At 48.2% G+C, this 16,096-nt stretch overlaps 1 protein-coding gene across 4 annotated transcripts in view; it reads left to right on the top strand.

Moving 5' to 3' along the window:
- SLC6A13 (solute carrier family 6 member 13) overlaps positions 1-13,762 on the top strand; it is a 62,182-nt gene extending 48,420 nt beyond the window's left edge. For all 4 annotated transcript variants that reach the window (XM_032796725.1, XM_032796723.1, XM_075069374.1 and 1 more), the window contains 7 exons: positions 4,605-4,729; positions 7,480-7,592; positions 8,561-8,698; positions 10,133-10,235; positions 10,658-10,758; positions 11,630-11,800; positions 13,278-13,762. In XM_032796725.1, coding sequence (XP_032652616.1) covers positions 4,605-4,729; positions 7,480-7,592; positions 8,561-8,698; positions 10,133-10,235; positions 10,658-10,758; positions 11,630-11,800; positions 13,278-13,397 — 871 coding nt within the window. In that variant the 3' untranslated portion in view covers positions 13,398-13,762. The remainder of the gene's footprint in view (positions 1-4,604; positions 4,730-7,479; positions 7,593-8,560; positions 8,699-10,132; positions 10,236-10,657; positions 10,759-11,629; positions 11,801-13,277) is intronic.
- Positions 13,763-16,096: the final 2,334 nt, after the last annotated feature.

The raw sequence follows: 16,096 nt of genomic DNA, 5'->3' as shown, positions 1-16,096 counted from the left end.
TTTCTGTCACAAAGCAGTCCCACAGCTCGGCAGTCTGGGATGGGGTAGGCGTGCCTATGCAAATATTTGAGATTTTGCATTCCAGACATTCTTTCCACACTTCCCATACTTCACCACCAGATGTCAGGGTACAGCTCATCCTGACTCTGCTTACAGTGCCATTAAACAGAAGCATTCTCCTGTTTACAAAAGCTTGTGAGTGGATTTTTTCACTAGGAGGGTGGTGAAGCACTGGAATGGGTTACCTAGGGACGTGGTGGCATCTCCATCCTTAGAAGTTTTTAAGGCTCGGCTTGACAAAGCCTTGGCTTGGATGATTTAGTTGGTTTTGGTCCTTCTTTGAGCAGGGGGCTGGACTAGATGATCCCCGGAGGTCTCTTCCAACCCTAACAGTCTACGATTCTATGATTTAGAACACACACAAATGATTTGCTGGTAGTATTTGATTTGAGTCTTTCCCCCTGAAGCTCTGCCATTCCAGTCAATCCTCACCATGCAATTCTCTTTGCTATTGCAGTCCTGGTTCCTCGCACAACTCTCACTAAACTTCACTCTTGTCCTACAGCAACCACGGGCACTCCAGTCCTGGAAACCACATTCAGTCTTGCCAATGCATCTGACTCCTAAAATGCAGCCTTCCCACTGCTGTTCTAGTTAGCGGTGGGCTATCCTTGAACAGAAACTGGCAATCCTATTAAATTGTACCAAGTTGTCTGGTAGTCTTGTGAAGTGCGCAGGTGGGGAAGAATGTGAGAGCCAAGTCATTTTCACGTTAGATGTTTCCAACATTTGTAACCGTGTCTCCATTGGTGAAAGGCTCGTGCAGCCCCAGAATGCTACCCACTCACCAATCAGAACACCTTTTATCTTGATGTGATGTTTATCTGTCAGCACAGTATCCAGATGAATTGTACGAAATGGGAAAAACTGGGGTGTTACATTTATATACAGACAAGTCCCCCGTACTCTGTCAGTTAAACTACTCTTTAAACTGGGATTTCTTGTCTTTAAATATATTAGAATTTGTTTGTTGTTATTGTGCCCCCTGTAGGTTTGCATGGTGCTTCTCTAAAAGCTAAAGACATGGGTGGTGCTGTGCCCTGAGGAGCTTACACTCTGGTGCCGCAGTCTCTTCTCCCCTTAAGATTAGGTTCACTGCCAGTTGTGGTGGCATGGACACCTGTCCAGTGAGAACTGGACTGAGAGCCCCCATCTCATTTGAGGGGAAGAAGGATGGCAGAGGAAGGAACAAAGGATTTGTGTTTGAGGCATGGCACAGGAAGACCTGGGTTATTTTGCTGGCTCTGCTGCTGACTTACTGTGTGACCTTGGTAACACAGGCAATCTATCTGTGTCTCCATTTCCCTACCTGCAAAATGGAGATGATAATTACCTACATCACAGTAAGGTTGTAAAGAACTTTGATAGCCTCAGATGGAAGGTGCCTTTGAAGTAGAAAGTGGTGGTGTTCCATTCAAGCCATTTAACCATCTAGCCATTAAATAGTAACAACATTCCTTTACTGCTGAGCTGTGCTAGATGAATAGCTCTTTATTTTCGTGCCAGTCCTTCATACTATCCTCTTCCCTAGGTAGCTTTATTTCTCATGGATCTGTCCTACATTCTGCCTGGGACTTACATAGGAATAAACAGTCAATTTTCAACATGGTAAAAAAATAACAGCAGGGTGCCCCATAGATCACCAAGACCAGTGTTGTTCTTTATAGTCACTAACTATTTGGAAAATGGGGTGGACAGTGAGACAGCAACAAGACGATTTAGGTCAGTCAAAACTAGACAAGATGGTGAGGAACGTCAGAGGGACCTAACCAAGCTAGGTGATTGGCCAACGTAATGGCAGATGTTGTTCAATTTTGACACATGCGAACTAATTTATGTACAAATGAATAATTTGCACTGCTCTCACCTTGTGTGTCCTAAATTAACTGTAAATTTTCTGGAAAAACAGGAGGGTGTTATTGTGGATAGATCAATGAAGAGAACTACTCATTGTGCAGGGGGTCTGCAAAGCAAATGCAGCATTAGCTTTACAGCCTTGTCGATGGATGGATTCATTAATTTTATTTATTAATCTGTTAGAGCGTAGTGGTCAATATAGGTTCAGTCTCCAAAGGGCTACAGCATCTCCAGAGGGCTGCTATTATCAGTTCCATTAGAATCAGAGACCCTAGAAGCACACAAGAAACAATTGCAATTTATCACAAGTCCCTTTATTAACAAATTCACTCTGCAGATAAACCAATCCCACAAACACTGAAATACAATAGCAGATAGAGAGGGTAAAGTGTTTAGCCCTTTGAGTGGCATCACATCTCCTGCTGGCAGACCCTGGAGTGTCAGTTATCTTCATCACCATCATAGTCACCTGGTGTCATCCTGCCATCTTCCCATGCATGTCTCCCCACCCATCACCCTCCCAGCACACAGGCAAGTCGACACCCATTTATCCTGAGTTCTACTTACGTCTGCTAAGACCCATATATACGCATAAGGGATTCAATCTCCTTTTTCATACTACCACATCCCACTAATTTAGGGATGTCCAATTTTCTATAGACTATTTCCTTAGTTCCCTTTATTCTCATTAACATCTATGTCAATGAATTAATATAGCAAGTTAAGGTTATTAGAGAACCCTGCAAAATGTCACTGTTGGGCATCTTGCAGTGTTAACTGGCTCATTGCAACCTATTATTCAATCTATTGATGCATAGTTTCCAGACCATCAGCACTTAACACATTTTTTACTGTAATCATACACTTTGCTGGTACACATTTCTCTTTCAGTCAACTAGTTATGTCAACCTGTTTCAGGACTAAGGCCTTGTGTCACTAAACTGAATATCTTAAACGCCTGTAGGCCAGGTGTTAAAACATTAACTAATACTTACATTTCACCTCTATATCCTAAATATACTTAATGTCTTAAATCCTTGGCTACAAATTATACAAAGAAAGGATATAGATCAGGGGTAGGCAACCTATGGCACGTATGCCGAAGGCGGCACGCGAGCTGATTTTCAGTGGCACTCTCATTGCCTGGGTCCTGGCTACCGGTCCAGGAGCGCTGCATTTTAATGTAATTTTAAATGAAGTTTCTTAAACATTTTAAAAATCTTATTTACTTTACATACAACAATAGTTTAGTTATATATTATAGACTTATAGAAAGAGACTTTCTAAAAACGTTAAAATGTATTACTGGCACGCGAAACCTTAAATCAGACTGAATAAATGAAGACTTGGCCCATCACTGCTGGAAGGTTGCTGACCCCTGATATAGATAATAATACTGAATATAGTAAATGCCATAAATTAATAGAAATCAATGGTATGGCCTTTCATGAAATGTAGTGTTCAGTTCTGGTCTCTTCGTCTCTAAAAGACAGAACAGAAACATAGCGGTTCAGAGACAGTGAGACTGACTAGAGGCATGGGGAGACTCAAGTATGACGAGAAACTGAAAAGTTTGGGATTGTTTAGTTTAAAGATTTGGTGAATAAAAGAAGATGTGATAGAGGTATACAAAATGCATAGTTTAGAGAAAGTGAATTGGGTGCTTCTGTTTATCATGTCTCATCACCAGGGGACAGCCAGTGGCACTGAAAAGCAATGAATTAAAATTGATACCACAAAATTGCAAAAATCCTAATGTGAGTCACATGTGGAACTCACTGCTGCAAGATATTCTTGGGGACAGAAGTTGACTGGTTCAAAAAAGAATCAGGCATTTATATAAGCAATGAGACTATCCACAGGTACATTAGATAGGATACAAACTCTTATGTTTCAACTTATCAGACAGCCACTAATTGATTGGGTTGTGGTGGGAAGAAACTTCCCTTATGGGCAGGTCATCCTACAATTACTCTCTCTGCAGCTTTTGCATCTTCTTCTGGTACATCCAGTACTGGCCACGGTCATAGCAAGGATACTGGATTAGATGGGTCACAGGTCTAATTCTGTATAGCAACTGCTATAAGAAGTAGGATGGCCTAGTGGTTAGGGTTCTAGTTTGGGACATGGGAGACCTGGGTTCTACTCCTTGTTCTGTTGCAGACCCATTGTATGACTTTGGGCAAGTTTCTTTGTGCCTCTGTTCCCTATTTATAAAATGGACAGAATATCTGCCTCATAAGGGTGTTGAGGCTAAATAAAGATCGTTAGGGACACAGACATGGTGGTAATGGAGGGCCAGCTGTACCTGATCTAGAGACAGACAGGTTGATGCTTATAAATAAAGAGTTCTGAATTTATTTTAGGCTCTGTGACGTTATGAGGCTGTCAGTATGTGGGATGAAGAAGCAGCATCGGTGTTATGATGTGAAGATGCACATGTCCTATATTTATCCACAGATGAATCCACAGCCACACACTGTCAAGACATCTGCTTAAACATCTGCATAGAAATGATTAATATAGACATATGTGCGTGTCTCTGTGGGTGCTTTCATCTCATTGGCTGCTGTGCCTCACTGATACTTCTTTTTGAATGGCTTCTCCCTCTTCCATCCCATGCTGATGTTCTTGTCTGATTGGCTGGCTGGTTCCCCCATTCTGATGCTTGTCTTTTCTCCTTCCAGGGACTGCATTGCGCTGTGTTTTTTGAACAGTGGTACAAGTTTTGTGGCTGGCTTTGCAATCTTTTCCATCTTGGGCTTCATGGCGCAGGAACAAGGTGTGCCTATTTCTGAAGTAGCAGAGTCAGGTGAGTAGGCTCAGTGCGCAGGAAGAGCAATGTGCAGGATAGAATGGGCCTTTGCTAATGTGGGACAATCTCTGGTCACCTAACACTGACCCTGGACTCCTTTTCTGCATTGTCCTTGACAAAAGAGCTCCTGTAAAGAGAGCAGAGCAGAGAACAGTGACTCAGGTGGGTCCCAAAGCTGCTGACCCCCTAAGAGGCACAATGAAACGAGATTAATTGCAACCCCAGGTTCAAATCCCAGAAGGGTCAACTCAGCTCTTCTGAGCTAAATAAACTGAGTCCCAACGTGGTTACAGCGTGTGAATCTTTGGCCACGTCTACACTACGGGATAATATTGAATTAGCTAAAATCGGTTTTATAAAACTGATGATATAAATTCAATTTCATGCGGCCACACTAGGCACAGTAATTCGGCGTTGTGCGTCCATGGTCCGAGGCTAACGTCGATTTCTGAAGCATTGCATTGTGGGTAGCTCTTCCGTAGCTATCCCATAGTTCCCGCAGTCTCCCCCGCCCCTTGGAATTCTGGGTTGAATCATTATTGTCGCGGGTGGTTCTGGGTAAATGTCGTCAGTCATTCCTTCCTCCGGGAAAACATCAGCTGACAATCCTTTCGCGCCGTTTTTCCCTGGATTGCCCTGGCAGACGCCATAGCACGGCAACCATGGAGCCCGTTCAGCTTTTTTTTTTTCCGGCACCGTATGTGTACTGGATGCCGCGGAGAGAGAGGCGATACTCCAGCGCTACACAGCAGCATTCACTTGCTTTTGCAATGATAGCAGAGATGGTTACCGGTCGTTCTGTACCGTCTACTGCCGGAGAAAACTGGCAATGAGATGACGGTTATCTCTCCCCCTCTGTACTGTCCGCTGCTATCATGAGTGCCCCTGGCTGAAATCGGCCGGGGGTGCAACGCAAAAGCAAAATTGGGATTGACTCACTTGGGACTGAGTCAATCCCTCCCTTATGGTTTCTAAAAATAGAGTCAGTCCTGCCTAGAATAAGGGGCAAGTGTATTAGAGGACCAGTGTATCAGAGCACAGCTGCTCCGTGTCAGTATTCACAGGGGGTACCCCTGCAACAACCCCACCCGTTGCTTCCCTCCTCCCCCAACCTTCCTGGGATACCGTGGCAGTGTCCTGCCCATTTGTGTCATGAAGTAATAAAGAATGCAGGAATAAGAAACACTGATTAGTGACATAAAATGAGGGGGAGGCAGCCTCCCGGCGCGATGATAGTCCAGGCAGGACATTAAGCGGTGTGGGGGAGAGGAGCACAGCATGCTGCTGCTATGACAGTCCAGGCAGTACAGAATCTTTTCTTTACACAGGAAAGGGAGGGGGCTGAAGCCCCCAGTTGCTATGATGAAGCTGGTTATTAGCCGTTCTGTCCTATCTACTGGGAGTAACCAGCAATGTTGGCCTCGATGTCAACATGTTAGATATTCATGAGGACGGTTACTAGTCCTATTGCACCGTCTACCACCAGGGAGGGGGAGAGGGAGAGGAGCGGATACTGCTCTTCACTGCTGCAGCATCGCGTCTACCAGCAGCATTCAGTACACATAGGGTGACATTGAAAGTAGTCAAGAAATGATTTCTTTCCCTTTTCTTTCACGTGGGGGGGGGGGGGGGAAGAAACTGAGGAGCTATTCCCTGAACCACGCCAGACACTGTGTTTGAACCTACAGACATTGGGAGCTCAGCCAAGAATGCAAATACTTTTCAGAGACTGCTGTGGACTGTGGGATAGCTGGAGTCCTCAGTACCCCCTCCATCCATGAGCGTCCATTTGAGTCTCTGGCTTCCCGTTACGCTTGTCACGCAGCGCTGTGTATCCTGGAGATTTTTTTTCAAACGCTTTGGCATTTCGTGTTCTGTAACGGAGCTCTGATACAACAGATTTGTCTCCCCATACAGCGATCAGATCTAGTATCTCCCGTACGGTCCATGCTGGAGCTCTTTTTGGATTTGAGACTGCATCGCCACCCGTGCTGATCAGAGCTCCACGCTGGGCAAACAGGAAATGTAATTCAAAAGTTCGCGGGGCTTTTCCTGTTTACCTGCCCGCTGCATCCGAGTTCAGATTGCTGTCCAGAGCGGTCAGTGGTGCACTGTGGGATACCGCCCAGAGGCCAATAACGTCGATTTCCGTCCACACTAACCGTAATCCGATATGTTAATATCGAATTTAGCGCTACTCCTCTCGTCGGGGTGGAGTACAGAAATCGATTTAAAGAGCCCTTTATATCGATATAAAGGGCGTTGTAGTGTGGACGGGTACAGCGTTAAATCGATTTAATGCTCTTTAAATTGATTTAAACGCGTAGTGTAGACCAGGCCTGTGGCATGAAACGTTAAGATCTGAGTTCCTGTTTGCTCTGCACGCACATTAGGAATCCACCAGCTGGGAGCCCCAGCCATAGAGGTGGAGCCTAAAGCCTGCTGTGGCTCGTCTGCCCTCACTCCTGGCAGTAGAGCTGTAGCCTGCTCTGGTTTCTCTGATCTTCCTCAGCCAGCAATGGAGGCACTGTTTCTTGAATGGTGCTTCCTAGTGCCAGGAGTGAATTCATTGGGGAAGGTGGGGTGTGTTTTGCACGTGGGTGGGTGCCATAGACCAGTTCTGAGCTGCTAATCTCCCTGATTCTGCTTTGGTGACCTCTTCCTCACTGCCTGGCAGGGCGATGGTGCAGCTGATGGCTTCTAGATTTGGTCCCTGCCATCTACTATAAATGACCCTCTTTTCACAGGGCCTGGCCTGGCATTTATTGCATACCCTCGAGCTGTCGTCATGCTGCCTTTCTCCCCACTCTGGGCCTGCTGCTTCTTTCTGATGGTGGTTCTGCTGGGACTGGATAGCCAGGTACAGATGCACAGACAGGACACGAGTGCTTCCTTCTTGTCTGGCCAGCTTCCCTTCAAACTGACAGCCAACACATTCCACTTGATAAATGGCCAGGTGGTGAGGGAAAGTGCTGGGTTCAAGTTCTGAGGTAGCAAAGCACATTCCCCTGTCCAGACAGTAGAGTGCCCCAGTCAGCTCTCACTTAATCTAGTATGGGCTCAGACACACGGACGGGCCCAGTGGACAGGGCACTTGACGGGGATTCAGGCGACCTGGGTTCTATTCCCAGTTCTGCTACTGACCTGCTGTGTGACCTTGGGCCAGTAACTTCACCTCAATTGCCTGTCCGGTCTATCTAGAGCGTAAACTTTCTGGCGCCAGAGCTGTCCCGCTATGTATTTGTCTAGTGCTTGGTACAATGGGGCCCCAATGTCAGCTGGAGTGTCTGTGTGCTATGATGATAATAATGTCATGCTCACTGCGAGCCCCTTCCTTCCATCCAGCTCCTGCAGTCCAGGGAAGAGCTGCAGCCCGTTGTGTGGGAAGGGGTCTGAGCAGATGTCCTGTGAAACCATGATGCTGGTTTTCAGCAATACCTTCTGGAGTCAGGGCTGTGGTTGGTTCAGCAGCAACCCCTAGTGGGAACTTTCAGCATGGCACTGATATGGATTTTAGAGCCCAGCTGTTGTCGCATGGAGGGAAGGCTGTGAGCTGATTTCAGCAGCACGCCTAGTGGGGGTTTGGGAAATGGCCTAGTGCTGGTTTCCAGCTGCACACCCTTAGTAAGGGATTGAGGCATGGATGTGAATGGAAGTTCCCAGGACAGCCATGGCACGGCTGGGGCTAGCTCTCAATGTTGAATGTGTGCAGTCTCTCCTGGCTGAGGGAAACCTGTCTTGAGAGCAAGAAGCCGTGGAGCAATGAAGCCCAGTCGGGCTGGCGTAGTAAAAGCATGCTGATAGGTGTGTGAACTCTCTTCTTCCTAGTTCGTCTGTGTGGAGAGCCTGGTGACAGCTGTTATCGACATGTACCCCACCATCTTCCGGAAGCAAAACCGCCGTGAGATCCTCATCTTGCTTGTCTCCATTCTCTCCTACCTTGTAGGACTGGTCATGCTCACAGAGGTAGAGCTCAGAGACAGGAATCCCTCGCTCCATCCCTCCTGTAGCTCACAGTCTATAGGGTGCTCCAGTCACATCTGACTGAAATCCCTCTGGGCAGAAAAAGGACTTTAGACCCTGTAGCTGGATTAGGAGCCCAGCTGCAGCAATTCCACCTGGGGCTGTAGTCTATGTGCTCTCCTAAGATAAGCAGTGTTGGGTCAGTGCTCAGATGGGAGACCTCTAAGGTGCACCCCAGGTGCTGCAAGCAGTGGTGTTACTGATTCAGTAGGTGGTGCTCTGCCCTCTTACTTCAGTACTGAATCTCAGCATGGGACTAGTGGGCAAGGTGCTGCTGGAGTTGGCAGCTTTGGGGAAGAGTTTAAAGGGGAGTCCTGACCCAAGTGGTCAGTAAGGATTCCGGGGTGTATTTTACAAGAGCTGTTCTGTGATGATGTGGCCCAGTTCCAGCACAGGGTTTTACATGCTGCCTCACTAAATATTCTTTCAACTGGATAGTGCAGCTTTCATTGCTTGTCCTAAACTCTTGTGGACCATTGCTCTGTGCTGGCCTGTGAGAGACTGTTTTGAAGATCAGGACTTTTCAGAGGTTCATGCAAATCAAGCCCTACCCCGTCTCATTTGAAGGCTATTGGAGCATCTTTATCCCTTTCTTCCTTACTTGATGGGACCCTCATGAGCACTATGTGTACAGTAAACTGCTGGGCCTGGTTCTGACCTCATGTCTATTTGTGTAAACTGGGATTAGCCCCATGGAAGTAAATAGAATTCTGCTGGCGTAAAAACTGGTGTGAGATCAGAATTGGGCCCAGGTTCCCTTTTGGCAGTGAGAGGGGGTGATTCCTGTGTGTGGGTTTCTCTCTCTCTCTCTGGCTCCTTCTGTCTCTCTTTGGGCCTGATTTTTGAAAAGCTGCCCCTGATTTTTCACCTGCAATTTTGCACCTAGAATTAATTGCAGGCCCGTGTTGTAGCAGTGCCTGTAGAATTAGGCAACTAAGCCAGCTAAAATTTGGGCCATCAATGATTTGTGCCTGCAAAATTGCACTCACAGTTATATCTGGGTGCAAATTTGGAGTCTGAGTTGATTTTTGAACATTAGAGATATTGACCTGTGGGTCTCTTTTCCCATTTCCCACTACCAGGCTTATTTTTTTCAGACTGTCCTAAAAATAACTCTAAACTCCTGGACAGTGACTTATACTCTCCTGGAAACGAGAGGCTGCAGAGAGAGCAGGGATGGGATCTGGGGAAAACAGGGTTTCCACAGAGGTCCCCAGTGCAGATCAGGTTTTGGCCAGGTTGGGCTTATAAGGGGAATGCTTGGCAGGGCAGGAAGGCGCCAAAGACCTGAGTTGGTTCTTTCTCCTGCTGAATGGCTTGACATGTCCCTTAGTTAGATTTTTTCTCACTCTCTTCTCCCTGCTTGGCCCCTCCCAGGGTGGGATGTACATCTTCCAGCTCTTCGATTACTACGCTGCCAGTGGCATGTGCCTGCTCTTCGTTGCCATCTTTGAGACGCTTTGTATTGGCTGGGTGTATGGTAAGTATTCACTGACTCTGAATCCCTAAGTGGACTCTTGTCCCCTCACTGGGGCTGGTCTCTCTGTTCTCCCTGAGAGCACCAGGCCACAGATCCCCTTAGTAAACCTGGCCCATTGGAACCCTTTACAGACAGTAGCACAAAGTGTTCTCACTTCAGTGCCCAGGGACTTAGATGGTGGGAGCTTCCTGACAGCAGAGCCCTGGGGGAGCTGGCTGGAGAAGCTGCCTCATGCCAGCAAGGAAGTCCACGACCCTAACAAATTTCCCATTTGCGCTTATCTGTATTACCCATAATGTTCCATTTCTGAGCTCCCTTCTCTCCACATGGGTCTTCCTGTCGGTCAGTATCCTCTCTGGGTCATGCAGACCATTACTCTTGTTCCTTTTTGTTAACAGGGTCTCGTTCCTTGTCTTTCTCAGGTGCTGATCATTTCTATGATAACATTGAAGACATGATTGGTTACAGGCCAGGGCCTATTGCCAAATACTGCTGGCTCTTCATCACGCCAGCTGTCTGCATGGTGAGAGCCTGGGGACCATTGGTCTGGGGGCCGGAGAGAGGAGTGGGGCTGGTTTAGGTTGTTGTGGGAGTGGAGAAATGGATCGCTCTGGGACCCCTGTATTGGGGACATATTGAGCAGGTAGTAAGCACTTTCCCATGGAGCAGGCCAGGTTGTAATGGCTCACTGGCTCAGTGTGGCCATCACGTTGTCCTCCAGCAACTGATCCGTAGAAGGTAAGAACCCTACTGCTACTGACACCTATGGTACATCTACACGGCCAGCAGAAACCCACGGCAGCAAGTCTCAGAGCCAGAGTCAGCAGATTCAGGCTCATGCTATGCCACTAAAAAAAGCTGTGTAGACATTTGGGGTGGAGCTTAGGCTCTGCTTCAGAACCTGAGCTCCAGTCCGATACTGAATGTCTGCACAACTATTTCTAGTGCTATAGAATGAGCCTGAATCTGTAGACCCAGGCTGTGAGACTCGCTGCAGCAGGTTTCTGCTGGCTGTGTAGACATACCCCTAGCAAGCGGACTCCCACTTTAGCTGAAGCAACCTGTGGTTTGGAAGCCAAAGGTTCTAACCCAGCTGCTGCTGTGTGGTCTACCTGATCACCATGGACATCCGTGAGTGGGGATGGAATAACTGGAGGGGTGGGAACAGATTGTCTGGGATTGCTGCTAGGACGAACTCTTGGCTGAGATGATAAACACTAATTGAAGGGGCAGCAGCACCCAACTGGGTCTGATGGATGCTCTGATTGTTGCCCCTCAGGGACTGTCTGTCCCAAGGAAGTCCTGCTGCGGGTGTGAATTCAGAAGGGAAATCATGTTGGCTAATGGCATTGCTTCTCCCCTTCCTCTCTTCTTGGCTTCTTCCACCTCCCCAGGCGACCTTCCTGTTTTCTCTGATTAAATATACCCCTCTGACCTACAACAAGAAGTATGTGTACCCCTGGTGGGGAGACACCCTGGGCTGGCTGCTGGCTCTCTCGTCTATGGTCTGCATCCCTCTCTGGATTGTCTACAAACTCTCCATGATCAAGGGTTCCCTGAGAGAGGTGAGATTGCTGCTTCGGGTGCGGGATCTGGGCCACAGTGGGGTGATGGGGGGCTTTACAGGTCACTGGCATATTGAAGTGACAGCCTCTTGAGGTGTGATTGGTGTGTTGTGGGTTAATAACAGGAGTGTAGAATTAAATTACTGGAGCTCAGTCTATTACTGTAAAGAATTAGTGGCTTTATTGAATTCAAGTTGGCTGGAGGGCTACACAGAACTAGCTGTGCCTCGCAGTTATTGGCTCTCCATCACTTGTCAAATGCCGTAGGAAAACAGCTTTGTGGGAAGTGCTGATAGGAGACCAGGTGCAGGCTGAGACCAAACGCAGTCCACTGGGGTCTACAGATAGCCTGTGGGCTGCCCTCATCTCAGGTGTGGAGCTCTGGCTCATGGGGACTATGGATCCCAGTGTATGATGCAGGCTAGGCCGAATGCTGGGACCTCTAGGTCCTCTGCTGAGTCACCACTATCTCATTGTTGGAATGGAGAGTGGTGGGGGCATCAATGGAGGCTTGAAGCCACCTTTACACTGCCTGTGTTGTGAGGCAGCCAGGTGCCTACACAGCATTTGGTGTAATTTAGAGCAGCCTCAGGGATGCTCTTGCATTGTTTTTCTCCTGGGCCAGAACACAGCGTGCTGTGACCATGCACCTCCCTCCAGAATGTCCTCTACCTGACATGAGGCTCCCCTAAGCTGGCTTTAGAGACCTTCTGGACTTGGGGATCCCTGAGCTTTCTTCACCAACTTTCATCCCCTAGAGCAGTGCATGGGGATGGACTGTAAGGAAGAACTGGGTCCGTAACCTTTGTCGTCTCCCTGTCTGTGGAGAAAAGCCTCTGCTTTTTGCTGACATTTCCATCGGCAGAGCACCTGTTGATGTCCACAGGGGCTGGGTTAGTGCCGTTCTGCACACCCTAGGAGTGGCCTTTGGATGTGTACAGCCCTGATTATGAGGAAGCAATGGCTGGGTGCTGCTGCTCTCAAGCATTGTGGGGTTGGTCTGCATTTGAAACTTGCCAGCTGGCTCAGGTGTAAAAGCTGGGGTCGATAACGTGGGAGGCTGACTTTGTTTTGGCAGCATCACAGCGCTAGTCAGGGACATGGAAGGGAATTTTCCCTGGGTCCCACACAAGTCCTGGGGATTCCCAGCTGCTGTTTAAACAGCCAAGGTGGTTTTCAACTGTTGTTTAAATTGTCATATCTGAATGTGGGAACTGGGGCTATTCTAGGGCATCCCTGGACTTAAGGGGCTGGTGTCCCAGTAGGGGGAGGACCTACGTGTATGAACTGGGAATCATTCAGCCTGAGATCCAGACGTGATTACCAAATTCCTCCCTGCCTCTCCCCTCTGTGCTGCCTTTGCTGGAAGGCTACTTAGAAAGGGGCTATTTGCTGGGGGTGCAGTTTGGGGGAGGAGGCTGTAGTTGAGCCCGATCCACCCCTACACCCTTGTTCAACATCCGACTTTGTCTTTCAGAGATTCCGCCAGTTGGTCTGCCCAGATGAGGACTTACCTTTCAGTCTGGGCACGAGGCAGCCCCTTCCTTCCACCAGACCCGGCCTCCTGATGCTGACAGAGCTAGAGTCCCATTGTTAGGGCCACTCTGGCTCCCTGGATTGTTTCATACACTCCTTCCAGCTGTCAGATGACTCAAGGATTCTCCACTTGCTGAGGGGAGCAGGACTTGTGAGCTGATTTCTCTTCCGCTGGAGGATTTGATGGGCTCAGCAGGGGCTGCCATAGAAGGGTCTCCAGAAACAGTGTGGAGTCAGTGATGCACCTTATTTGTCTCCTGGGGAGCACACACAGGAGCTGATTCAAACAGCTGAGAGTCCCCAATGCTGCAGTGGGTGGGACAGGAGAGACTCAGCCCTGGAGTGGAGGGTCACAGAAGCTCTTCTCCGACATGGACTTTGAGGACCTCTCCATTCATTCCATTAAATCCTTCATCTTATCACTTCTGAGTGGCTCTGCCTCAGTTTTGTCTCTTATGCTTTTTTTCAAGGAAACTCTCCCCTCCACACCAGGAGTCATTGCTCCTAGAGGTGCTGCTCGTTTCCAGAACTACACAGAGTCCACTCTGCCAGGACCACCTCTCTGGGCAGGGGTGATGGGTATTTTGGTGGCCCAAAAAGCCAAGTTCAAGGCGGTGATGGGATGTGCATCCATACCAAATTAGATGTGACTTCCCCTCACTCATCTCCCAGAATCAGGACTGGCGCTAGGGGGTTTAGCGCCCTAGGTGCATGGCAATTTCGCCAACCCGCACGCTGGTCCCACAGTCGTGCCTGCGGAGGGTCCTCTGGTCCACGGCTCCGGTGAAGCTGCCGCAGTGGTGCCTGCAGGAGGTCCACTGGAGCCGCGCGAGCAGCCGACCATCCACAGGCACGACTGTGGCAGTTCCACCGGAGCTGCAGACCCTCTGCAAGCAAGACTGCGGCAGCTCCACTGGAGCTGCGGACCCTTCGCAGGCACGACTGCGGCAGGTCAACCGGAGTCTTCGGCCGCCCCCTCCAGCAAAATACCGCCCACCAATAATCCTGGCGCCCTAGGTGATTGCCTAGGCTGCCTGAATGGAAGCGCCGGCCCTGCCCAGAATTGGAGAAATAGTATATACTGTTACTCCTTTTTGACCCAAGTGATTATTAGAAGAAACTGATGATGGACTCAGGCATTCCTGTTTATTTACAAGGAATGTATAAAGTCCCATTTCCCTGACCACAGTAGGAATTAAATAAGAGATTGTGTCTTTACTCACATTTCCAAGCCTCTAGTCAGCACTTAGCCCCAAACACTCTCTCCGCTTTTGTTCAGGGCCACACTCCCAGTGATTATCCTGACTCTGTCCTTGCTGTGATTCTCCCTTCTTCTCTGCCTTTTGGCCTCTCTCTTCCACAGACACACAAACCTTCTCAAAACAATATCCAGCAAAACCTCTCCACCCATGCCAATATCCAGCAAAACCTCTCCACCCATGCCTCTCCACCCTATGTTATGGGATGGAGGCCTCTGTTGTTTCAGCTACCTGGTTCCATATAGGAGCTTAAATGTTTTTTACAATTATCTTAAATGAAGGCCGGCACTTACATCCAACCTATAACAATCATCCCAAGGAAGGCCACACAAATGCCTCTTCCTTCATCAGGCCCTGAACAGAGCTGATAAACCGAAAGGAATGTAGCAGCTCAGATCCGTGACTCTGAAATCCAAGAGTACAGGCTGCTGCAAGGCAGGAGTGAGGTGTGCTGGCCAAGCTGTGTGGGGATGCAGGACTGAAACGGCAGAAGATACAGCAAGAGCAAGCATAGAGTAATGCATTGGCAGAGGGTTTGTGTTTTTTCCAGAGGAGAGGCTTGATTTTAGGACTAAGGAAGTCTTTGCAGGTCAGGACTATGGTATTAGGGCAAGTCTGGAGGTTTGTGCAGCTCAGGTGCTTTGCAGGGCAGATGGAAGGGAGAACTGGAATAGCAGGGGATGCTGCAGACCAGCATGGAGGTGCATTAGCAGATCTGCATTATGCCCCTAGAACTGGAATGGCAGCTAGTGACTGGTGTATTGGAAGGTCAGAATTGAGGAGCTCAGGCAGAGCTGTGCAGCGCAATTTAAATGTAATACTTATTTGTGACTATTATTGAGATAGTATCTTTGAGCAGTAAGTTACCATGTAAATATTCAGGGTGGGTGAAGTCCATAATGTCTCCCTGGCTCCCGAGGTCAGGTGCTCTTTTTACTCTCCTCGTGTAATGTGTTCTAAAACAGGAGCACACAAGAAATTGAGCCAAGTCTCCCAGCAATTTCTGGATTGCAGCTGAATCTTTTTATATGTTACTGCATGATTTGAGTCCCCTGAGCCCTTACTGTGAGCTCTCACTGGGACTGCTCAGGATATCCCAATTGGGTGTTTAATCAAAAACAAAACAGAAAAGGCGCAATTGCCGCTGGTAGTCACAAGGTGGCCTCGCTACCTTAGATCCTGCTAATATATTAGCAACCATTGCAAAAATATGTCATTTGGGTGAATTTACAGCTAAGCCGGCCAGAGGCTTGGGAAGCTCCCAATTTGTGAAGGCAGCCAGATTCACATTCCAGAAATCACATTCCTGGTGCAAGGAAGAGCTACAGCCCAGTACAGCTAGTGTTCAGCTTCTCATTCCCAGCCTCCCCAGGCAGCAGGATCCTGATCCCCATGGGGGGACTTAGGCCACGTCTACACTACGGGATAATATCGAATTAGCTAAAATCGGTCTAATAAAATTGATATTATAAAGTCGAATGTGAGCGTCCACACTAGGCAC

Source organism: Chelonoidis abingdonii, chromosome 1 (genome assembly GCF_003597395.2).
Source record: "Chelonoidis abingdonii isolate Lonesome George chromosome 1, CheloAbing_2.0, whole genome shotgun sequence".
In the NCBI taxonomy this organism is placed as follows: domain Eukaryota; kingdom Metazoa; phylum Chordata; order Testudines; family Testudinidae; genus Chelonoidis; species Chelonoidis abingdonii.
The sequence above is the reverse complement of the archived record's forward strand: the minus strand, read 5'-3'. Positions and strand labels throughout refer to the sequence as shown.